At 42.6% G+C, this 24,952-nt stretch overlaps 3 protein-coding genes and 1 pseudogene across 12 annotated transcripts in view; 3 read left to right on the forward strand and 1 right to left on the reverse strand.

The window, feature by feature from the left end:
* Positions 1-24,952, forward strand: part of LOC309366300 (proto-oncogene Mas-like) — a 29,122-nt pseudogene that overhangs the window by 3,075 nt on the left and 1,095 nt on the right. Inside the window, exons 3-4 of the transcript XR_014173454.1 lie at positions 299-1,291; positions 5,395-5,557. The product of XR_014173454.1 is annotated as a proto-oncogene Mas-like (transcript). The remainder of the gene's footprint in view (positions 1-298; positions 1,292-5,394; positions 5,558-24,952) is intronic.
* The window catches only part of PNLDC1 (PARN like ribonuclease domain containing exonuclease 1), a 48,673-nt gene continuing 24,502 nt past the window's right edge, over positions 782-24,952 (reverse strand). Inside the window, exons 20-21 of one of the 4 annotated variants that reach the window (XR_014167187.1) lie at positions 6,245-6,310; positions 782-885 (exon numbers count right to left, since the gene is read on the reverse strand). The gene's annotated coding sequence lies outside the window, so the exon portion shown is untranslated. Of the gene's footprint in view, positions 886-5,400; positions 6,311-20,826; positions 22,955-24,144; positions 24,482-24,952 lie in introns of those variants that run through there. The other 3 variants (XR_014167188.1, XR_014167189.1, XR_014167190.1) reach the window with 3 other exon arrangements.
* Positions 4,541-14,803, forward strand: LOC309367525 (proto-oncogene Mas-like). 3 transcript variants are annotated; one of them, XM_081906941.1, is made up of 4 exons: positions 4,541-4,600; positions 8,317-8,429; positions 10,274-10,378; positions 13,700-14,803. In XM_081906941.1, the coding sequence occupies exon 4, from the start codon at positions 13,713-13,715 to the stop codon at positions 14,682-14,684; it is 972 nt and encodes a 323-aa protein (XP_081763067.1). In that variant the 5' UTR covers positions 4,541-4,600; positions 8,317-8,429; positions 10,274-10,378; positions 13,700-13,712; the 3' UTR covers positions 14,685-14,803. The 3 variants fall into 3 exon arrangements, with proteins under 3 accessions (XP_081763067.1, XP_081763066.1, XP_081763068.1); XM_081906940.1 differs by lacking the exons at positions 4,541-4,600; positions 8,317-8,429 and having other exon boundaries at positions 10,234-10,378; XM_081906942.1 differs by lacking the exons at positions 4,541-4,600; positions 8,317-8,429 and having other exon boundaries at positions 10,257-10,343.
* LOC309367527 (mas-related G-protein coupled receptor member H-like) lies at positions 16,647-20,864 on the forward strand. Of its 4 annotated transcripts, none has more exons than XM_081906946.1 (3): positions 16,648-16,821; positions 18,388-18,624; positions 19,771-20,864. In XM_081906946.1, exon 3 carries the CDS (start codon positions 19,784-19,786, stop codon positions 20,747-20,749), a length of 966 nt encoding a protein of 321 aa, XP_081763072.1. In that variant the 5' UTR covers positions 16,648-16,821; positions 18,388-18,624; positions 19,771-19,783; the 3' UTR covers positions 20,750-20,864. The 4 variants fall into 4 exon arrangements, with proteins under 4 accessions (XP_081763073.1, XP_081763072.1, XP_081763070.1 ...); XM_081906944.1 differs by having other exon boundaries at positions 16,648-16,790; XM_081906947.1 differs by lacking the exon at positions 18,388-18,624 and having other exon boundaries at positions 16,647-16,821.

Genomic DNA, 24,952 nt, shown 5'->3' on the forward strand with positions numbered 1-24,952 from the left:
CCTAGGGAGGAAAATAGATTCCAGTTTAGCCTTTATTAACCAAAGCTTTGGAGAAGGAACTTGCAACCCACTCCAGTATTTTGCCATGAACACTCCATGCAGAAAAGGAGAAGCTTTGAGAAGAAATTCCAAGGCATGCTCTGGTTCATGGGGTCACAAAGAGTTGAGCACGACTAAGACAACTGAACGACGAACCAAAGCTTGTGGGACTGGAATATTGTCTGTCAAGTGATCTTCTTGGATGTTTTCTACCTCTATCACTACATCTTACTAATGACAAATTGTGTTTGATTTATAGCAGGTGAAGAATTGGTGGACACATTAAGGCCATGGCAGATGCAATTGCTTTGTCTTCCCACACTGCTACAATCAATACAATTTATGCACAACTGGAGAACTGGGCAAAGAAGCAATATTTCTTGGAAACAATTATCGTTTTATCTCTTCCAACTTGCATCTGGGGATTAATTGGGAATGGAGTTGACTTCTGGCTTCTTTGCTTCAGGATCAAGAGGACTAGGTTCTCAGTTTATATTCTCAATTTGACAGCTGCTGATCTTATTGTAAACATCTACTACATTATGGTTTTTATCACATTTTTGGCACAAATTTATGTCAATCTCTACTTTTCACGTGTAATGGAGGTTATATATTTATTTGGATACAACACCAGCATCTACTTGGTAACAGCTCTCACTGCTGAAAGGTACCTCACTGTCTTCTTCCCAGTCTGGTATCAACGTCACAGGCTAAAGTACCTCTCCATCATTGTGTGTGCCGTGTTGTGGCTCTTGTCCTGCCTGGTGTCACTGGTGGCCTATATTTCCTGCTTTCCAAGGTTCCTTTCATCTCACAGCGAAGAGAGAGCAGATTGTACAGCTGCAACTATATTTGAAATTACAATAACTTTTCTGGTTTTCCAACCCATCATGCTTTTTTCTACCACAGCTCTTTGTGTCAAAATGCAAAGAGAAGCCAAGCAAAGCGCTCCAGCAAGACTTGATATCACCATCACCATCTTAGCTGTTGTATTTCTTATCTTTTCTTTTACAGTTAGAACTGTTGATGCCATCGCATATTGGCACCAAACACTAGATGCACCAGTCCCATTTCTACTTTCTCTGTTGTTTGATTCCATCAAGAGCAGCATCAACCCTTTCATATATCTTGCTGTTGGATGTTGGAGTAGAGAGAGGCCCATCCATATGTTTCTTGAGAGAGCTTTGAGTGGCAAAGCAGAGCGAACTCAAGTAGACCAAGAGGAGACTGAGAAGCATCCAGAGCCTCAGATGTGAACTGAAAAGGCTTCTAAGTCAAAGAATATAGACTGGCATTTCTGGTTCCTGAATAAATATATTATGACTTGTTTACTTTACTGTTTGTTACTTGTAGGCTACAATACTCACCTAGGGACCACGGAAAAGTCATCTGCAGATGGGGTAACAGGGCCCTCAAATCACCAAAGAGGTGTATCTTTGCAGGATTAAGCTTCTACGAAATGCAGAAGTATGATCAAACAAGGTGGAAAAGAAAACTGGAGAGTAACCCTGGTGATACTGACAACTTTGTTTTGCTAAATAAATACTAGGCCTGTAATCCTCACTCGACATACCTGGAAGTAAGCCCCATTGAATTCAACAGGACTGACTTCTGAATAGACACAGTTGGGACTGAGCAGTAACCATGCCTTTTAGATAGGCATTGTGTCTATCTAAAAGGTATTGAAATGCCTCAGCCCAGTTAGGGAATGGAGTTAAATAGTGAGCCTTGAACAACAGCTTTGCTCTGTGTGCCAAGTTGACCAGGCTTAAGATATGCAGTCAGTGCCGGATTTACATATAACCTAAACAAGTTATAGCTTAGGGCCCCACTCTCTTGGGGTCCCCCCAAAAAAATTAAAGGGGAAAAAAACTGGACGTACATTTCATATATATATATATATATATATATATGCTTTCGTAGATTTTCACGGGTACAGGAATGCAGGTTTTGGTGTCCTCGGGTGTCTTCCCGTGTAAAAGTTGGGGTGTCTAGGCGACGTTTCGACGAGGTCTCACTCGTCATCTTCAGGCTGGTGCTTTCGGCTTCTTGTTACTGGAACAGAGCAGGATCTCAGTGTTTGAGTTCCTATAAATACTGTTGAGGGGGTGTGGTGTATAGCCTCCAATGTTCTGGGCAGAGAGGAAGTTCACAAATAAAATAAAACCTACATACAGCAACAGTGTTTTGTGTTGTGTAGGCTCCTATGATGTAAGTTACTTTAATAAAATACATATTTTGTTATGTGCAAATGCTTTAGATGCCTTTAGATGCCTATTAGGTCCATAAATTACCATATAGCATATATTGTCACAAAAAACAGTGACAATTTGTTGTTGACAAAGGACAGCTGGACATATAAAGGGCCCCATTCCCTTCAGTAGCTTAGGGCCTCATCAAACCTAAATCCGGCCCTGTATGCAATTCAGGAACCCTTCTTCCCAAAAATACTAGGATGAACCACCAGACCACAACCTGGGGTATATCATTGCAAGGGAATATAAGGACCAGACAAAAATGAAAGTTAAAATAGTGAATATATTACCCTACCTAGGTTGAGGGGAAGTTTGGTTTGGTGGAGTTCCCCCTCAGTGAAGAGGCAGAGGGAGGAGAGTAGCTGAGGGATTTATCACCTACTTTCGACAGTGTGGGATATGTATGGCACTGGGTCTCAGCTTACTATTCTGTAGCCCAATCCCTCAGCTGTATATTGTGGAATGGGTTTTAATAGATAGGAAAGAATATATTAATTGTAATTTACCCCTCCAGGCGCCCACATGTGTGGGTTGAACAAAGTCCCATTCTTAGCAGCAAAATTGAAGCTGGCTCCCCCTTTTCATTTACCTCACTTAACAAAGAAATCAGACAACAGATGGTGGAAGCAAGCTTAAAATAGGATTTACTTATTGGTAGTCATGAATTGGTTCTCAGCTACAGCAGCAGTAAAAACTATGCAGGTAAAATACTTATATTTACAGTAGAAAGTCTCAGGCATGCGTTGGATCTGGAGCAAGTGAACATATGTCATCCTGCATGGCTGGTCAAAGAAATTGGGCAGCATTGAGAGAGGGCCTTTCGACCCTCTGGCAGCTATGTTATGGGCTGCTTCAGGGGACTATTTTCTCTTCAGTGCTATATAATATCTATATGAAGCTGTTGGGGATGGTCATGAGGAGTTTTAGGGCAAGGTGCCATCAGTCTGCTGATGACACTCAGCTCTATTTCTCCATAACATCTGAATCAGGAGGGGCTGTGCAATTCCTGAGCCATTTGGCTGGGCACACTGGTGAAATAGATGAGAAAAACAAGCGGAGCTTGCATCCTGGCAAGATGGAGACACTGTGGGTGAGGAGTTCCCATGTCTCAAAAACTGGTCAGCTGCCTACCCTGGATGGGGTTGCACTCCTCCTGAAGGAGCTGCTTCTGGATCCAGCTGTCACTGGAGGCTCAGGTAGTCTCTGTGGCTAGAAGTACCTTTGACCAGCTGTGACTGGTTTGACAGCTATTACTGGACCAGGAAAGCCTTGCCACAGTAGTTCTTGAATTGGTTACTAAAAGGCTGGATTACTGCAATGTGCTGTATGTGGGTCTTCCCGTGTGCTTGATTTGGAACCTGGAGCTAGTGCAGAATGCTGCAGCACTATTGCTGACAGGAAAGGGCCTTGTCAGCATATAACACCTGTGCTCAGAGATCTGCACTGTTTGCCGATTTGCTACCAGTCCAGGTTACTGTTAGTATGCATAAAGGTAAAGGGACCCCTGACCGTTAGGTCTAGTCGTGGAGGACTCTGGGGTTGCGGCACTCATCTCGCTTTACTGGCCAAGAGAGCCGGCGTACAGCTTCCAGGTCATGTGGCCAGCATGACTAAGCCGCTTCTGGTGAACCAAAGCAGCGCATGGAAACGCCGTTTACCTTCCCACTGGAGTGGTACCTATTTATCTACTTGCACTTTGACGTGCTTTCGAACTGCTAGGTGGGCAGGAGCTGGCACCAAGCAACGGGAGCTCACCCTGTCGCGGGGATTCGAACCGCCAACCTTCTGATCGGCAAGCCCTAGGCTTTGTGGTTTAACCCACAGCACCACCCATGTCCCATATATACATATGCATAGCCCTTAATAATTTAATAATTTGGGATCAGTTTACCTACAAGTTTACCCACTTGACAGCTTTGATTGGCGGAATTGGCACCACTACAGGGGCCACATAATACCCTTCCTGCATTGGAACGAACTCGGTCATTTAGTGTGGCAGGGCAGAAAGAGAACTGAGATAATAAATCAAGTCACACTACCCTATCTCTCCAGGTCATATACCAGGGTAATCAAAGCAGTCTCTTTCCTTGATCTGAAGCCAGATTTAAATAGGTACAGAGAAGTACGTGGGTTTAATCATATTGTGGCTGACAGTCACTATGAGGTCATGAAATTCTTGTATTCAGTTGTTACACAACCAACACTTCATAATAGTGGCACTTGGTCACATCTTTGCAGAATTCTATTACTGTGAGAGGAAGACGAATGAGAAAAGAAGGTTGAAACGAAAACTGGAGTGCAACTATGTTAGTATTGACTTTTCTGCTTTGCAGCTGCTTACGTCAGTGTGATTCTCAACATCTATATTCATGTTAGTCTCATCAAGTCTGCTTAGCAGGCTTTATAGGAACTTGCCAGAGATAATTTGGGGTATCTCTGCTTGCTTCTCCCAACAACATCCATTCAGTAATCAAATTGGGAAGCAGATATGGCCACCCTTCATATTTTGTGATGGTTGCAAAGGAATGAAAAGGGGAAGAGGAGAGAAAAGGCAGAAATTCGGACCGCCACTTGCCTGTGAATATTTTTCTCCCCCACCCCCAATATGGCAAAGGGTTAGTCATAAGAGGCTGTTGCAGCAAAAATAATAAAGAGTCTTGTGCTGCCTTAAAAACTAACAGGTTTATCATAGCAGAAACTCTCATGGTCTAGAGTTGACTTCATCAAATCTAAATTATGCCACAATATAAATCTTTAAGGTGCAACAAGACTCTTTGTTTTACTCTCTCCAAAAGCATTGACTTCTTATTCTCATTTGCTTGAGTATTACTCAGCCCAAGTCTGGCAAAGGGAGCAAAGAAATTCAGAAGGAAAGCCTCCTCTTGACCTACAGGTCCCTAGACATCTATGCCCACCAGCCAGTTACTGGTAAGATCCTTATCCCATTCACTTAATTCCCTCCAGTTGCCAAGAATTGTGGGAGTAGAATCTAATAACAAGAACATCCTTGCTTGACAGGTGATCATTTGAAGCTTTCCTATGGCTATTACAAAATCTAGGTACCTTAATAGTAACTGTAAGTTATGTTTGATTTTGACAGGTTGAAAGGAATAATAGCTTATATTGATAATGTGATACCAGAAGAAAGCGTATCGCCTTCCAGCTCTGCTGGTGTAACCAAGAAACCCTACAGACTTTCCAAGGAGCTTGGAACAATTTTTATTGCAACTATTCCAGTCAGCATCTTTGCATTCATAGCGAATGTAATTGTCTTTTGGCTTTTCTGCTACAAGATCAAACACACTAACTTAACCCCCTATTTTTTAAATCTTACTATTGCAAATATTCTGACAAGCTTCTGCAGTGCTGAAGTTGCTTTTTTATATTCTATAAATGTACGTCTAGTTTCTCCAATTCAACGTCTAATCCAGATGCTCTATATATGTGCCTATGACACCAATTTATACATCTTTACAGCTCTCACTGTTGAAAGGTACATCACTGTCTATTTCCCAGTCTGGTGGCAACATCACCGGCCTGAGTATTTCTCAATCATACTGTGTGTGATTTTATGGATGTTGTCTTGCAATCTGTCACTTCTGTACTTTTTTTTCTGCTTCCCAAAATTCTTCATAACCGCTAAGGAATTTGAATCTCAGTGTGGAACTTCAAGTATAATATCCTTAATAACTGAGGTGGTTCTTGTCCCATCCAGCGTGTTGTTTTTCTCTTTGGCCATTTGGATCAGAACCCTAAGATCACAGCAAAAGCCTCGAGAAAGACTTGACATTACCATTGTGGCCATAGCAACAGTGATTCTTATCTTCAATGTCCCAACCAGAGCTACATTTACTTTTTCATTTTGGAATCTCTCAGTAGATTTGACTACATTGAAAATCATTACTGTGTTACTGGATTCAATCTGCTGCAGTGCCATTGCTATTGTGTACCTTATTGTTGGATGCTGGAAGAGGTGGGAAGCCTTAAAGTCCTTCCATATGTTACTTGAGGGAGCACTGGAGGATACAGAAAACATGCCAGAGTCAACCAAAACAGATGAGGTGCAAGCCTGAAAATATCTCTGGCATCAGAAGCCAACCCCGGCATCAGATGATTATAGAAAAACATGGACATTCTTTCACAGTTCCAGAATAAATTTATTACGAATGCTTTGATGTTGTGTTCATTATTTCTAATGCACCCATCTAGGCCCTATACCAGGGCAATCTCCAGTCCGGATGGCTTCTTATGCAGAGCCAGTTGGTGGGCTGAGTGTCAAAATCAGAGGGCGGAGGTGACTGAGCCACCAGACACCGAGTTTGACATTTCTCAGTGTGGTGAATAAGCAGGGATCCTACAAAGGAAGCAAAAGTGCAGTCAAGGTAACTGGACAGTGGAAAAAGGCAAGCAGACCACCACTATGAAAAGGAGGTCAGATAGAATCAGAGAAGTGTAGAGTTGGAAGGGACCACAAGGGTCATATACTCCACCCCCTGCAATGCAAGAATCTTTGTTCAACGTGGGGCTTGAACCCATAACCATGAGATTAAGAGTCTCATGCTCTACCAACTGAGCTATCACAGCTTCATGAGGTGGATGGACAATAGAAGAGGAAAGCGAGAAGCCAGGAAGCCCAGAGAAAAGAAGTATGTTGGTGGATATATAAGTATATCTGGAATGACTGAGAACAGCATCCAGTACATACATCTCTGAGGAAAACCTTTCAAGCTAATGCTAGAGAAGCAGCCTGGTGTTGTCAATGCTGAACAGAACATTTTGAAGTGCAAGAGCTCACCATGGTATCTCCCATAGGCTAACCATGCTGCCGCCAGATCTGCTCATATAAACATCTGCATGAACATATTTTCCCCAACTCATGCAATTTGTTATATGTGCCTGAAACTTCTGGATTTCTGTATGCTTCCTTTTATACGACTTTTGTGTTTTTACTGTTGCTTTACTGGCTTTAGGTTTGTGTTTTTGTTTTAATATTAGATAGATAGATAAGAGAGATAGATAGATAGATAGAGAGATAGACAGACAGACAAACATGACACTACTTAGAGATTTTCAAAATATTAGGCAGTACAGTTGACCCACAACATTGGGGGGGTTGCGTTCTGGGGGTTGCACATAAAACTAAAATTATATATAGTTGAAACTACCCCAGAATTATCCCTGCATGAGCACCCCCAACCTTTCTGAAGCTAGAGGGCCGAGCAGGCTTTGCCTTCCCTATGAAGGCTCTGGTGAGATCTCATGGAGCCGTTCAAGTATATTTCACAAGATCTCCCCAGAGCCAGCTTCCGGTTCTGCTCTGCCTTAATGGAACCAGACCCCACGACAGCAGGAGATCATTGGCAAAGGAAAAACAAGGATGATTGAGGGTAATTCTCCTTGCAAATTCCCCCCCAGGGATGGGGGAAATGGGCTTCACTCGCAGTCCGTCTCAGTACCTGGCTCTTGCTCTGACATGGAATGCGGGGGCAGGGTGGCGCTGAGTGCAAAGTCACTTTGCCTGGTGAAAAAACCTCCAATGCTGCCATTAAGAGGCAGAGGTTCTCCTGTTCATTAGAACTTAATTGGACTAAAGTACAGGAACGTGCTAGAAGAGATGAGATCACAAACTGTGGAACAAAACCAACTGCAAGGACTTTAAGGTTTGAACCTTTGAACCCTTCATTAGGTGTAAAAGATGTGGGGAGGGGAGCCTATAGTTCTTTATTTAAAGTTCTCTACATTTATGATTTGGCAACCTCCTCTGAATGTTAGTTCAAATTATATTTGTACAAGCAAGGATGGAAGAAATTGGATTATACATATGGAATATAACATTAAATGGAACTGTGTGTATTTAAAAAAGGAAAAAGGGAGGGAAGTTCTATTTTGCAAAAGGTTTACAATGGAAACTTAGAGCTGACTCTTCCTCACCCTTTATTATTTATGGAGTGACTTGGAATTTATTTATAAGAGGACTTGGAATTTAATTTAATTGGAAGTATAATTGCTCATATATCCTCAGTTGGACAGAAGGATGAAAGGAGTCTGCAAACTGCCAAGGAATTGATAAGGTTCATTATTGAGTCATCTACAGTTCGACAGACCACTCTTCTTCCCAGGCTGAGAGGAAAAATGGTGAGAACAGGTTATTTATTGGGACAGAGTGACTTTTGCAGCTGTTGTTAAAGTTGCAAAACAACGAAGCACGGGACAGAGCAATGGATAAATTTCTGGAACAACAATGGGATATCAGCTCCGTCCAAGGCATGACAGATAACAGCAACAACCGGGGGGAGGGGGGGGGGAGAAGAGAGACATAACATCTTACAAGGACAGGAAGAAACACAATGGACAGAACAATTGCCACACACAGGAAGAAAAAAGATATAGTCTGAGTTCCTCGCTTGCAGTTTTATAACTCATTTAATGTGTCAACATGAATAGAAGTTATTAATACTGCATTTGTTGAATAAGGGATTGTTATTATGATCAGAATGTAATGGTTATTAATACTCCAGTTGTTGTATAAGGGATTGTTATTATGATCAGAATGTAATGGAAATTAATAAGATTTTGAATGCAGAATTAAAGCAAATTATCAAGCCATCAATCTTTCTCTAAATTATCAGTATTTGAACGATTGGTAATAATAATTGTATTATAAATTGGTATTCTTATAATGAGGTTATTATTGAATTGTAATTGAAAAGTAATAAAAATGCGCACACACATATATACATATATATATAGAGAGAGAGAGTTCTCCCCAGAGCCTGTAGGAAGGCTTCCCAGAATCTGGTTAGCAAGGTGCAGAACTCAAAAGCTCCTTCTGTGGTGGGAAAACCAGGCACAGAGAGAGCTTTTAAACTCTCCACCTTGCTTACCATGCTCTGGGAGACTTTCTTGCAGGCCCTGGAAGTTCTCACAAGATTTCACAAAGCTGTCCAGGATCTTGCCAGAGGCTCCCAGAGCTCATTATTTGCAGCCCTTCCTCATATGCCCCTTCCATGGGAGGTTTGGAAGGTGGCCAGAAAATAGCAGGCCTTTTCCAGTGATGGTCCCTGCATGGGAAATGCTCTGCCTGGGAAAGCACACCTGAAACCATTCTTATCTAGTTCTAGGTGCCAGGCAAAGAATTTTCTCCCCCACTCCTAGGCTTTTGGACCTTAATTTAAAGAATATTGTGGCCTTTTTAGTTGGGCAGGGCTTGTAACCCTGACTAGGTCTCTGAGCTAGGGCTAAGGACAAATGCTCCACGATGCATCATTCGCCTGCCTTCTGCTGGGGCTGAGCAGTTAGAGAATTTCCATGTGCAATATGTGGACCGTAAGAAAGTTGTTTCCTTTCCCTTGGTGGAAATGGAAGCCTTCAAAACTTTTTTAGAAACCATGCAAGTAATGGCCCCAGTACTACTTTCTGGTATCTCTCCACCATTCAGGAATGGAACCAGTCCAGACTGTTGAAGAGGTTACGATGACTGATGATATGAAAAGATCTCCAGAGGACTGAGATAAAAAATGAGGCAGAGGCGCTGGCTTCTCCAGTGGATGGGGGGGGGGGCTGGTGTGACATTATGCAATGTGGTGAGGAGCCGGGGTGGGGCCAAACACCCTGGCCCCCTCAAAACATACATTTGGGGGGCTGAAACTGCCTTGGCTCCTAGGAGTCAGTGCCTATGAAATGAGGTCACTCTGTTCTGTGAACTGCCCTGAGACCTCAAGGTATAGGGAGGTACCGTATATAAATGCAATAAAAATAAATAAATAAATGAATAAACAAACAAACAAACAAACAAACAAACTCTCCAGGTACATTTCATCTACCAGGGAAACCAAAGCAGTCTCCTTCCCTTCATTTGAAGCTATATGTATATAGGTACAAGGTGATATCACTGTGAGCGTAACTATATCGCACCTGACAATAGTTGTGAGGTCATGAGATTCTAGTATTCAGTTTGTTACATAAGTCACACTTCATAGGAGTGGAATTGGTCATATTATGCAGAAGCATGGTCAAAGAAGTTTGAAATGAAAATTGGAGTACAATCACGCTAGTATTGACTCTTCTGTCTTGCTACTGCTTCCGTGAGTTTGATTTTTAAACACCCACATTTCTGCTAGTTCCCCTCATCATCTATCTGTTTAGCAGGCCTTGTAGGAACCTGCAGAATTAATTCTGACTGTATGTCATCTATTTCTCCAAAAAGAACCCAATCAGCGATCAGATCTTTAAGCAGTTTACTACATAAATAATATATACCTAGCCTTTGTTCTTTTGTGATGGGTAGGAATGACAGAGGGGCAATGAGAAAAGGCAGAAAATCTTATATCTGTTATCGCAAAAAATAAAATAATAATAATCCTGAAGTAAAAGTTATGTTCTATTATGCTACTGAAACTTTATTTTCCCCATAACAAAAATATTAAAATTCTAGTTGTTGCTAACGAAGGAGAAGGGGTGAAGGCGAAACTTTTATTATTGACCTATAAAACTGCATTTTTGTTGGAATCCATTTTGCTCAGGCAATATATGAAAGGCCTCCAAGTGGAGTTAGCTTGTTTTTGCAACTGCTCAGCATTTCGTTGAAGTCAGCAGTTGCTAATCTTAAAATACATATACAATGGTACCTCAGGTTAAGTATTTAATTCGTTCTGGAGGTCCGTACTTAACCTGAAACTGTTCTTAACCTGAAGCACCACTTTAGCTAATGGGGCCTCCTGCTGCTGCTGCGCCGCCGGAACACGATTTCTGTTCGCATCCTGAAGCAAAGTTCTTAACCTGAGGTAATATTTCTGGGTTAGCGGAGTCTGTAACCTGAAGCGTATGTAACCCGAGGTACCACTGTACCTTAAAATGCCTTACTGCGGCTGCTGTGAGTGTGGAGGAAGCAAGTGTGGGCCCCGGTCCCGAGGCCGGATGGGAAAAGGCCTAGCAGCAGGGAGCGCGGCCCACACTTGCTTCAGATCGTGGTGGATGTTCTCCTGGAGACACCTAGTTTGGTTGTTCTAGGGGATTTTAACACCCATGCTGACACGACCTTATAAGGGGCCGCTCGGGACTTCACAGAAAGCATGGCTTCCATGGGGCTCTGCCTGAATAAGTCTGGCCCAACTCATAACCGCGGACATGCCTTGGACCTGGTGTTCACCTCTATGGAGGTTAGTGATCTGACACTAAGTAAAAGCTAAACTAAAGAAGTGTCATGGTCAGATCACTTCCTGGTGCAACTGGACTTCTCCGCGACCCTTCTCCTCTGTGGGGAGGTGTGACCAATTCAGATAGTCTGCCCCCGCCACTTAATGGATCCAAATGGTTTCCAGAGAGTGTAGGGTATGTTTTATCCCATGTTGATGGCCTTTCAGCTGATTCCCTGGTGGTCCGTGGGATGCGGAGTTAACCAGGGCTATTGACAGTTTGGCTCCGAAGCGCCCTCTCCGATTACATGGAGCCCGGACAGCCCCATGGTTTTCCCTAGAGCTGAGGGCGATGAAACAATTGCTGAGATGGCTAGAGCACCGGTGGCGGAAAACTCATTCTGAATTGGACCGGAAACAGGTTAGAGCTCAATGTTGAGCCTACCAAGTGGCAATAACGATGGCGTAGACTAGAGGACTTTCTTCACCGCCTCTATTGCATATGAAGAAAGTAGCAAAGTAGCAGCAGGAGACTCTTTCAGGTGGTTAACAGAACCACCTTTGCCATCGGGGCCTAGAAAAGACCCCAATATCTCCTGCAATGATTTTGCTAAGTTTCTTGCAGATAAAGTCTCTCAGTTTCAGAAAGAGGTAGACTCCACTGTGGGAGCAGGGCTGGAGTGGGGAAGTGCTAGAGTCCTGTCTAGTCAAGTTGCATGGAATCAGTTCCAATCTGTTACCTCTGAGGATGTGAACATGCTGCTTAGACAAGTGAAACCAACCACCTGTCTCCATGATCCTTGCCCATCGTGGCTAATAAAAGCGGGCCAGGAAGGGCTGAGCGATGGGCTCTGTGGGGTGGTGAATGCTTCCCTCTGTGAGGGAGCCTTCCCAGCCACGCTAAAAGAGGCGGTTATTAAACCGCTTCTTAAAAAAACATCTTTAGACCCGGCTAGTATGGCCAACTATCGCCCAGTCTCAAATCTTCCATTTTGGGGCAAGGTGATTGGGTGGGTGGGTGCTGAACAACTCCAAGCACGCCTGAAGGATCCCATTTGGATCCCTTCCAATCAGGATTCAGACCTCATCATGGGACTGAAACTGCCTTGGTCACGCTGGTTGATGATCTCCGGTGGGTTAGGAACAAAGGTGAAAGCTGTTTCCTAGTTCTGCTGGATCTCTCAGCAGCCTTTTATACCATCGACTATAACAGTGTTTTTCAACCACTGTTCCGCGGCACACTAGTGTGCCGTGAGATGTTGCCTGGTGTGCCGTGGGAAAAATTGAAAAATTTGAAAGATTTAAAAATAAAGTATTTTATAATTTTTCATATTTTCTGTTTACTTACTATTTCATAATAAAGTAATTATAAAATACTTTCTTTGTGTTTATTTGATTCCTATTCAAGAGAATTACTTTATATATAGTCAATATAGGCACAGAGTTAAATTTTTTAACATTTTCTAATGGTGGTGTGCCTAGTGATTTTTTTCATGAAACAAGTGTGCCTTTGCCCAAAAAAGGTTGAAAAACACTGGACTATAACATCCTTCTGCACCATCTAGAGAAGCAGGGAGCACTGTTATACAGTGGTTCTGCTCCTTTCTCCTGGGCCGTGTCCAGAAAGTGGTGATGAGGGATGAGTGTTCAAACCCCTGGGCTCTCACTTGTGGGGTCCCTCAGGGTTCCATCCTCTTCCCCATGCTTTTTAACATCTATATGGAGCTGCTGGGAGAGATTATCAGGGGAGAGGTCTGCACGATGCTAATGAAAGAGAGGAGGCGGATTTAGCATGGCTTTCCCGATCGGGGAAGGGGGCGACTGCCGGGGATGGAGGGAGGCAAGAAGGAGCCATGTCTCTGACAAGCGAAGGCGGAATCAGTATCAGCAACAGCAACAGCTATTTTCAAATTCTTACTTTGAGTATTCTACCATAGGATAGTGCTTTGTCCCACTTAAACTAAGCATTCATATGAATTCATCTCTGAATTTTCTAAGATTTTGCTTGGGAAAAAACGCCCCCCAATTATATTAACTGAGTCACTTAAGTCACTCCTTACTCATATTTTTGCTAAACTAAAAATTCCTGAACGCTGCAACCATTCCTCATGGGGGGTGGGGGATGAATTCTGATATCCACCTATTACAAGCAGCCAAACAAGGGAGAGCATAAATAAATTCAAAACTGGCAATTCTCTGCCAGATTTTGGGAAGTGGAATACTGAAAAACTCAATACCTTAATAATTACAAATTATATGTGATTTCTATAGGTTGAGAAGAAAAATGGAATACATTGATAATGTCATGATGGCAAAAGCAAACACCTTGTCTTCCCACACTGCTGGTGCACCCAAGAAAATGGTCAAATACATGGAGGCTTCATATTATTTCAGATTAAATATGCTGATTGCATCTGTTCCCATCTGCATTGGTGGATTAATAGCTAATGCAATTGTCTTGTACCTTTACTGCTGCAAGATCAGCAAGCCAAAGTTAGGCCCATATTTTTTAAATGTGACCTTTGCAAATCTTATTATAATCTTGTGCAACCTTGAAGTGGCTGCTTTTTTTCTCGGAGACATGAAAACCCCTACAGTAATCCAACGTGTAATGGAGATGCTTCATATTTTTGCATATGATACCACCTTATATATCTTCACAGCTCTCACCGCTGAAAGGTTTCTCACTGTCTATTTCCCAGTCTGGTGGCAACATCACCGGTTCAAAGATTTCTCTGTCACAATGTGTGCGATTTTGTGGATGGTTTCTGGCCTGGAGTCACTTATGGCATATTTTTCCTGCTATCCAAGATATGAAACCATTAATGATAACACTGCCATCTGTACAATTGCAAATATAGTGGAAGTCATCATGGAAGCCATCGTTTTTTCCCCCAGCTTGTTCTTCTTCACTTTGTCCATTTGGATCAGAAGTCGAAAACCACAGCAAAAGCCTCTAGCAAGACTTGACATCACCATTGTAGTCACAGCTATTCTGATTCTGATTCTCAGTGTCCCAACTAGATTACTTCATTCTATTTCATATTGGGTGGAATCAATGAACTGGTATCTGTTGACGACCACTGCTCTGTTACTGGATACTTGCACCTGCAGCAGCATTCCTTTTGTATTCCTCATTGTTGGAAGCTGGAAGGGGCAGAAAGGCTTTGAACCCTTCTGTATGTTTCTTGAGAGGGCTTTAAAGGATACTGAAGACACATCAGAGCCAACAGCAGCGGACCAGGAGCAGGCATGACAATATCCTTGGCCTCAGAAGTAATTTCTTTTTAAAAATAAAATAAAATGTATACGTTTTATGGAGAAAAAATGACATTCCTTCCAAGTTTCAGAATAAATTTATTTCAAATACTTTAAGGTTGTTCTTTACATTGATTCTAACACACCCACCTAGGTGTGGCACTAGGGCCACTTTCTCCTTTGGATGGCCAACTAGGCAGAGGCAGCAGGTGGCCTGAAAGTAGAGGACTATAGTCAAAACTAGAGGGCAAAGGTGACTGAGCCACTAAAGACTGACAGTGATCACCATTTCTCAATGTGGTCATTTAGTAAAGGTCCTCAAGGGAGAGCAAAAGTGTGGACAAGACAATCAGACAGTTGAGAAGGGCAAGCAATCAATACGAAAAAGAGGTTAGGAGTGGCAACAGAGGATGGAAGTGAGGAGTCTGGAAGACCAGAGGAAAGAAAGAGACCTCTTGGTGTTATCACTGCTGCAGGGATAAGATCTTAAGTACAGGTGCTCACCGTAACACTTCCATTGCCATGCTATGATCAGTTCTGCTCCTGTATCTATACACACATTTGCATGTATAGTGGAACCTTGGTTTTCGAAAGTAATCCGTTCTGGAAGACCGTTCGACTTCCAAAACATTCAAAACTCGAAAACTGAATACGGAATCCTCAGTACAACAGGGAAACTCAAAATGGAAGCCACGTGGCATGTTCGGCTTCTGAAAATCATTCAAAAACTGAAGCAGTTACTTCCGGGTTTTCGGCGTTCAAAAGCCGAAACGTTCGACAACGGAGACATTCGAAAACTGAAGTTCCACAGTAAATGTGTGTTATCCATGCGTATTCACGAAAAGGCTCATTTTCGGGAATTAGCAATACTACTCTTCAGATATTTGAGACTGTTAAAAACGTAAGGACATAAATTGAGCCTTCTGAATCAGGCCCACACCCCATCTCGGCCGCTTCTCATGGAAGCCAGCCAGGTGCCTTCAAGCTAAGGCACAACAGCATTCTACCCTACTCGTTTCCAGCTAGTAGCCAGAGGCATAGTGTCTCTTGACAGTGAAGGTAGAACACAGACATGTAGCTAGGAGCCATGAATAGCCTTATCCTCCATTAATAGCCTTATCCAGCTGCACCTTTAACTCACAGATTAACTCACACCACCTCCTTGGTCACTTCCATTGCCCTTTTCTGAACTATTCCTGAACTGTGTCCAATTCCACAATAACCTTTTTGAAGTGAACTGACTGAATTGTACACAGTATTGCAAATGCAGTCACACTATAGATTAGGATTGCCATGTTTCAAAAAGTGAAAAGCCAGACACAAAAGTTGTTGAGCTTATTTTAATCAAATTCATCAAAATCTACACTACCGGCATGGCTATGTCCGGAAGATTCTGGACGTGTGGCAATCCTGCTATAGATTTGTATAACTGCATTATGGTATCAGCATAATTCCTTTCCATTCCTTTCCCTAGCATGGAATTCGTGTTTTTTTTCCTTCACAGCAGTAGCACAGCTTTACTGGTACAAAGAAATTATTGCACTGGCTTTAGTAAATCTGCTTCGTTTGATGAATATCTTGTGGATTAATATTACTGTACTTTCTTCAGAGAGTTTGCATTAAGCACACAACACCTACAATTATATTTACTTATAAATATTAAAGGCAGAGCTTCACAAACTAAGATTCACTGGAAATATAGGTCATCGCTCTGTTTGATTTTGCATTTTAAATTTATTTTTTATTTTGCATTTTAATTTTTTTTTGGTTTTGCATTTTAAATGTTTTTTAAAAATAAAAAATGAATTAAGTTTTTAAAGTAGTATCATGCTGATATATATTGATTTAGAAGCAACACAAGCAGCTCTTTGGCTTGAAATTCCACTTGTGTAACAGACTGAATGTTGGAATCTCATGACCTCACAGCAATTGTTAGCCAAGGTGAGCATTAGCTCATCTGTGATATCATTCTGTATCCATTCCAACATTCAGTTTGTTACACTTCACAATAGTGAAGCAAGTCACAACTTTGTAGGAATGTTTTCTGTACGGAGCAGAAGTATGATCAAAGAAGGTTGAAATGAACATTGGAGTGCATCTACCGGTATTGCCTTTTCTGTCTTGCAGCTGCTTTTGTGAGCTTGATTCGTAACCATTACATTTTTGTTACTGCCATCATTACCTAACTAATTAACTTGCCAGACTTAATTCTGATTCTATGTGGCCTATTTATCCTGAGTATCCTGTCAGTGACCAGATAGTTAAGCACAGGCATAGGCAAACTCGGCCCTCCAGATGTTTCGAGACTACAATTCTCATCATCCCTGACCACTGGTCCTGTTAAGCTAGGGATGGTGGGAGTTATAGTCCCAAAACTTCAGGAGGGCCGAGTTTGCCTATGCCTGGTTAAGCAGATCACTGCACAAATAATATGCCACCAACTTTGCCCTTTTTTGTTGGTGGAAGGGGCAGAGGGGCAAAGAGAGGAAGATTTAAAAAGGCAGAAAAACTGATATCTGTTAGTCATTTGCCTATCAGCACTTCTCTCCAAAATTACAATGGGAAAGTCATAAGTCTCTTGAAGCAAAATCGCATCATAGCTATGTGCTTTGCTAAGATTGTTTAGTGGGGTGGAGTTCGCTCAGTCCACTTTGATTCCAATCCACGATGTAAGTCAGTTCTGAGAGAAGGTAAAGCCAGGATCACTCAGATGTCCTTTAGAGAAGCCTTCCTCGGTGACCTCCCAATGTTGTTTCACCATAACTCCCACCTTCACTGACCTCTGGCCATGTTTCCTGGGCCAATCTGAAGTTGGAGACCAACATCTGGGGACACCAGGTTGAGGAAGTTTCATGTAAAGGTATCTGTGATAGGCATCATCTCATGTGACCACATCTGCCATGGCCTCAATGCCAGTTGTTCCTGCCGATCCCAACAGCTTAACAACAGAAAAGGAATAGTAGTCACATGGACACATAACAGGCCTGTACTGCAGCAGCAATAATGACTATGCATCCAACTACTACATGAAGGCAACTACTCCAGAAATTGGAAAATGTCCTGGTCCAGTGGGGTTACTAGACCTTAGTACCATCTCTGATGGATTCTACAAGTGGTGTCCTCACTTTGAGATTCCATCCAATTGTGCCACCTTGTGCCTGAACAAGATTTGTCTGAGCAATATTTTGTGATTATCTTGGGATATGGGATCAATTGACCAGCAGAGGCCAAATTTGTAACTAGATTCTTGAAAAATATCTGCTATCCAATGGGTATGCAGAATGTCAGAAGCTGCTGGAATCTGTGGATGGATTAACGTCCAGAGAACTGAAGCAGTAAGTCCAATGTTTCTTGAACCATTACGAGAATAACAAAATCATGGTATTCTTTCTCTCTCAATTTGATTACAATAGTGCAGAAACCATATCTCTGTTAGTTGCTACCTATGATTGCACACATCAGTCCCCTCCTCAACAGAATATCCAGAGCAAAACAGGTTATAAAAAAAAATCCATAAAAAAACACTATCCAGCATTTATCATTTGAAACACAAACACAATTTAAAACTCTGAAGAATTCTAAAAAAGTCAGTATCAAAACTACTGTTATAATATGTTAGATTATAAAGTCCTACAGCAGTCAGGATACAAACAGCAATCTAGATTGCTATGAAATAACACAACTTTTGAATTTCTTTCCAGTTCTATATACTCAGCCACCTTGGAATTAACCATTCTGGAAATACTATTTACAAAGAAAGAAGTAAAAAATAATTAAGAATCTCAGGAAAAACAAAGCACCTAGTCCAAATTCCCCTCTAAATTTCTAAAGTCTTTGTTGAACAACTAGCTATCCTCTTCAAAACTATGTTAAATGAGTCACTTGAAATTTCGTAAAGACCAGATCTGAGGCAGTAATCACAGTAATATCAAACACAGGTAAATATCAAACAAATCCAAGCTTTTTCTGTCTAATTTCTCCTTCTTAATCAAGACTACTCATGAAATAGGGCTGCACTGCATAAATGAGCTGAGCTTCTGAGTACTTTGTGTTAATCTTTTTACATTACCTTTGGGGATGGGGGATAATACACAACAGCGATTACTATGTGGCATGAGAATGCATTCTTTATACCAGGCAGCAGGGGGGTCTCTGACGCATGGGCCTTATTATCCCTGTCACAGTTCCCAATTTGGCCCACAAGGTCATTTCCCCTCAACCCTGCCCACCGTCTCCATGCCTGAAGACATATGTGACATCAAGTGTGGGCAAGTGCAAATGAGCCCTTAATGTGCTCTCAACAATTCTTTGGCAAGGAGGGGCTCACTATCAGCACCTGTTAGCTGGCCTACCAGTGCTTTCAACAGACAAACCTGAAGGACATGGTCTTCCCAGACAGGGATGGGGAATGTTTAAGCCTTCGCATTTTGTTTGACCACAGCTTCCATCAGCCCCAGCAAACATGGCCAATGATTAGGGGTGATTTGAGTTGAAATTCAGCAAGATCTGGAAGGCCATGTGCTCTCCCTCCCTGTTCTAGGGAATATCCATGGGGGTGATATGTGCTAGACCTTTCTGTAGAAAGAGTGGGTGGAAGTCCACAACAGATTTTGTTGTGGCCAGACATTCTCATTACAGTGGTACCTCTGTTTACGAACTTAATCCATTCCAGAAGTCCGTTCTTAAACGGAAACCGTTCTTAAACCGAGGTGCACTTTTCCTAATGAGGCCTCCTGCCACTGGTGCCCTTCCACCGTTCAGCTTCTGTTCGTAAACCAAGGTAACGTTCGCAAACTGGGACACTACTTCCAGTTTTGCGGAGTTCATAAACTGAATAGTTCGTAAACAGGGCTGTTCTTAAACAGAGGTACCACTGTACCTCCAAATGGAGGCTTATATCCCTCTTTTACAATCCAGTACAAAGCAGCCAGACAAGCGAGATCACAAATTTGAACTGAGCTGTTCTCAGCTGAAAGATAGGCAACTAGAATATTGTCAGGCAGGTAGTCCTTTTCAAAATTTCCTACCTCTGTTACATAAATATCAGCACCTTAATAATTACAAGTTGTATTTGATTTCCACAGGTTGAGAAGGAAAATGGAAAACATCAATAATGTCATGATGGCAAAGGCAAGCACCTTGTCTTCCCACACTACTGATGCATGCAAGAATACTGTCAAATACATGCAAACTTCATACTTCTACAGATTAAACGTGCTGGCTGTATCTATTCCCATCTGCATCGTTGGATTAATAGCTAATGCAATTGTCTTGTGCCTTTACTGCTTCAAGATCAACAAGCCAAAGTTAGGCCCGTATTTTTTGAGTGTGACCTTTGCAAACCTTATTGTAATCTTGTCCAACCTTGAAGTGGCTGCTTTTCTTATCGCAGGAGTGGAAACCTCTTTAGTGATTCAACGTCTAATGGAGATACTTCATCTATTTGCATATGACACAAATATATACATCGTAACATGTCTCACTGCTGACAGATTCCTCATTGTCTATTTCCCAGTCTGGTGGCAACATCGCCGGACCAAGCATTTCACGGTAATGATGTGTGTGATTTTGTGGTTCGTTTCTGGCCTAGAGTCATCGGTGGAATATTTTTCCTGCTATGCAACAGTAAGTACTTGGGCTTATAACACCTGTAGAACTGCAAGCGTGCTGGCACTCATCATGGAGGTTGTTGTTTTTTCCTCCTGCATTTTCTGTTTCTCTTTTGCCATTTGGATCAGAATGCAAAGATCACAGCAAAAGCATCGAGCAAGACTTGACATAACCATTGTGGCCATAGCAATTCTTATTCTTTTGCTTACTGTCCCAGTTAGATTTGTTAATATTATTTCACTTTGGGTAAGTGCAATAGATTATTATATGTTCACTAGCATTAGTCTGTTACTGGATTCTGGTACCTGCAGCACCATTCCTTTTGTATTCCTCATTGTTGGAAGCTGGAAGAGGCAGAAAGGCTTTGAACCCTTCTGTATGTTTCTTGAGAGGGCTTTAAAGGATACTGAAGACACATCAGAGCCAACAGCAGCGGACCAGGAGCAGGCATGACAATATCCTTGGCCTCATAAGTAATTTCTTTTTTTAAAAAAATGTGTATGTTTTATGGAGAGAAAAAACGACGTTCCTTCCAAGTTTCAGAATAAATTTATTTCAAATACTTTAATGTTGTTCTTTACATTGATTCTAACACACCCACCTAGGCATGGCACTAGGGCCACTCTCTCCTTTGGGTGGCTACCTAGACAGAGGCAGCAGGTGGGCTGAAAGTAGAGGACTATAGTCAAAACTAGACAGCAGAGGTGACAGATGTCAGGGCAGGTGCCAGGAGCAGGACAGCAATAACTCACATGGTTAACTCTCTTCCAAGAAACAAAAAAGCTCAGGAGGCCAAGCCTAGTGACCATAGCAACTCTTCCCAGTAAGTCTAACTAAACATCTCCACCTTCCCCAGGTCCTTCCCAAGCAATCTGAGACTCCAATGCCTTGTCTTTGTTCCACCCTCTTCATACGTCTTCTGGTTCTTGGTGACCCAGGGGGAGGCAAGCTGGTCACAGAAGGAGGGGGAGACTCCCTGGCTTCTTCAGCAATCAGCCTCATCTCTGCCTCTTGCCCTCCCTTCCTCTCCAGCCTTCGCTTCTGCCTCTGATTCTGGATTGCTCTCTGACGTAAGACCCTTCCTGCTCACTAAACCATGTTATCTCTTCAGTTTCTGACAACTCCTCCACTCAGTCTTCTCCCTCTGACCACTCTTCCTCGTCCCACAACGAATCCCCTGGATCAGAGTCTTCTTCCCTTTGGCTTCCCCAGATGGTGCCTCCCACCGTTCCTCTGCATCTAGCCTGTCCATCACAACAGATTAGTGGAGGCAGAAGTGGCTGTGCCGCCAAAAACTGAGCGTGACCTTTCTCAATGCAGTCATTCAGTAAGTCCACTTACCTCGTAATAGGTGCAGCAGTGTTGTGGGCCATCCGCCTCCTTCTTTAGATCTGACAAGGGGTTGATTCAGACTTGATGTAGTGGAGGGCTCCTGGCAGGTGGGAGGCCAAAAGGGCCTACTCACCAGCAAGAAGTTTGAATCTAAGCCTGCTGCCAAATTGGCCAATGGTGAGCCAGTTTAGGGACAGATGCTCATGCAGTGGGGGATGGGACCCAACTGAACAGCAAGCTTCACTTGGGTCTGCTCCTCACATGAGGCCCGCCTCTTCCTTTGCACATAGTTCCTCGTCAGATCTTGCTGCAAATGGAGCTGTGTGGGCCACTGTAAGAGGCCAAAGACAACAGTGCCAGAAGAGGCTGAAGATCAGCAAGAAACATCCGAGGAGTGGGGAGAGCAAGTGGCAGCAACCAGCAGCTCCAAGCTAAATTGCCACAAAGTCCAATTCACACCCAGATTTCAGAGTGCCTCCCGGTTGCCAGTTGAGGTTTGCATGTGGATTTGCGTTGGCTGGTGAAGGAATCCGAGCGGGACCATTTTGCGTTGGTCCACGTGTGCCATCCATCACCATGTGGTTTGGTGAGGAGCTCTACTGCAAGCACTATTGTGCTTCAGGTGAACTGAGTGGTCATGTGATGCATTTTCCTGGAATGAGCTTGGTTAGTTTTTTTTCAGCATTGCTCAACTAGCCATCTAGGAGCCTGGGTTTATAGCTCCCCCTTTTTTCCTGAGCTTATTATTTTTTCCTGTGTTGAGCAAGTAGCCATCCGGCAGCCTTGGTTTATAACCCTACCACCACCTTTTCTGTTTCGGAAGAGACTGAATAGCAGGGTGATTGGTTTGTTTGCAGCATAACGCGGGCTACCATCACTGGCTGCCCCGAAGCAAAACTAAGAAAAAGATTGTTTATGGGGGGCAATGAAAGGGTTTTCACCTCATAGGCTTGCCATGACTGGTCTGATGTCAGGACTGCTTCAGTTTGTATTGGTGAATACCGATCTCGGGAATTTATGGTGCTTGTTGGATTCTTGCTCAGTTGCTGTGGGGGTGTTTAATCATTCTAAGCAAATTTAGTCTGTTGCCATTGAATTTTGAGCAGCACAGTGTTTAAGCAACACGTTTGCAAATGACAAAAATTATGAAGAGTTATAATTGATTCATCAGGCTACTGTAACTTCCTCTATCTTGAGCAGGGATTGGGATTGGGTGGAGTACAAGATCTGCAGCTGTTGATTGGTGTTTGATGCAAAGGAGTTTTGTGGTCATGCGGTTTCCCCCAATGAATTGTTGTTTGTTTGGTGCAGCACTTGGCTCTCTCCCTTGAATGAAATGGAAATTTGATTGCTAGTTGTTTTCCCCTCCCCCGTTTGCTCAGTTGCTTGTGTCCAAATTAATTCAACAGTTGATCCTCTGGGCTGCTAGATCTATCAGTTCCCTCATTCATCCTAAAATTAATTTTTAAATTTTTAAATTTAATTAACTCACAACTAGTTTCTCTCATACTCCTGTATTCATGCTGTTTGGTGGGTGCGCCTCTTTATAAAATGGTGATCAGACACATTGAGGCGAAGTCCCTAGACCCATGGTTCCAAACGTGGGGCACACACCCGCCCCACAGGGGGGCAATTTGGTTTTTAAGGGGGGGGCAATTCAAGAATGAGTTATGAACAGTGAATGGCCTTTTAGGCTTCCTCCACGTGAATAGGAGTTCGCTTTTTGAATAATAAGAATTATATGTCATGGGGGGCGGGAAATCAGGATATTAGAGGTGCTTAGGTGAGCATGGCCAAAAAAAGGTTGGGAGCCACTGCCCTAGACCCTGAACTATTTAAGTAATAAGCAGCACACTATGGCAGTCATCAGTCCTGGACATGGTGTCTGGGATGGAAGATAGGGGAAAGTGATCACTATCACAACATGGTTCCTGCAACACCAAGTAATAGCTATGGAACAGAGGTACTGTACCTCTATCAGCTTTGGCTGATACACTGACTGTACCTACTACTGGAATAAAGAAACCTATCCATCCATATTTGCAATATAATCCTGGTCATGTTTATATGGAAGCAAGTCTCATTCTGCTCAACTGGGTTTGCTCCCCAGTAAATATGTTTAGGGCTGAAGCCCTCATGACTTTCAGATTGTAAAGCATGTAACACATTCTACATGAGGCTGCCCCCCAAGATGGTTCAAAAACTTCAGCTACTGCGGAATGCTGATACTTATTTATTAATAAGTATGGAAATGTTGTATCACATCTATTTTGAGACATCTGTGCTGTTATTGCCTACTAGTCTTCTACCAGACATCTACCTGGACAATCAAGTCAGGTTCTCTGTCAAACCCAAAGCAGATGTGAGGTTGAAATGGATCCAGAATGATGCCATGGCGCACATCACGAGACTATGGCTAACAGTTGCTATGAGGTCATGGGATTCTCATATTCTCTTTGTTACATACAGCACGCATCATCATAGTGAGGTGGGTCACGCTTTCACAACTCCTACAGTGAGTGGAAATGTAACCAAAGAAAGTTGAAAAGAACCTTGGAATCATACTAGCATTTATTTTTATTTCTTGCAGTCATTCACTTCAGTTTGATTTTTTAGATTTTCATTAGTTTCATTAGCTCTTCATTTAGCGGGAATTCTGGGAACTTGCCTGTTTCATAATTCTGGCTATATCTGAACTGATCTGTTTTTCTTGTGAACAAGCAGCCAGCACAAATAATATGCCTCAATCACCTGTCTTATCATCATCATCATCACCCTTATAATATTTATTTAAGTCCCACTTTTTTCTCAGTCCAGGACTCAAGGCAGCATACACAGGTAAAACAGAACAAGCTACAAACAGAAAAGGAAATCATTAAAATGGAATTATAAATACCAATAGTATTAAAATAATATAAAAAGATGCATTAAAATACTATGGATCAGGCTTCCACAACATGGTGCCCTCCCAATATTTTTTTTATATTACAGCTTCCATCAGCACCAGCCAGCATGGGCAATAGTCAGAGATGGCAGTTGTAGTCCAAAGCATCTGGAGGGCACCAGGTTGGGAAGGTGCCCTGGTCTCTCTGTTAAAAGGGTGTCCATATGATAGCTTCGAAGCGTCTTTTCATTCTTGTAGGGCACAATCGGTCATCTAGTTTGCTAGGGAGCCAAGGGCGATGAAATGGTTGGTTTGCAAGGGGGAGGGGGAAGTCTCAATGTGAACTTGACAAAACACAGGTAGAGCTTATCATCAAGTGTACTCTGCACACTCTCAAAATGTTGAGCAGTGGTCTGTATAACAAAACTTGTGCAGACCGC

The sequence above is a fragment of the Podarcis melisellensis genome (genome assembly GCF_964234715.1).
Source record: "Podarcis melisellensis genome assembly, chromosome: 3".
NCBI lineage: Eukaryota > Metazoa > Chordata > Lepidosauria > Squamata > Lacertidae > Podarcis > Podarcis melisellensis.

Excerpts from the sequence above, each read along its gene's own strand:
- LOC309367525 (XM_081906941.1), top strand. The coding sequence starts at position 13,713 with ATGGAATACATTGATAATGTCATGATGGCAAAAGCAAACACCTTGTCT.
- LOC309367527 (XM_081906947.1), top strand. The coding sequence starts at position 19,784 with ATGGAAAACATCAATAATGTCATGATGGCAAAGGCAAGCACCTTGTCT.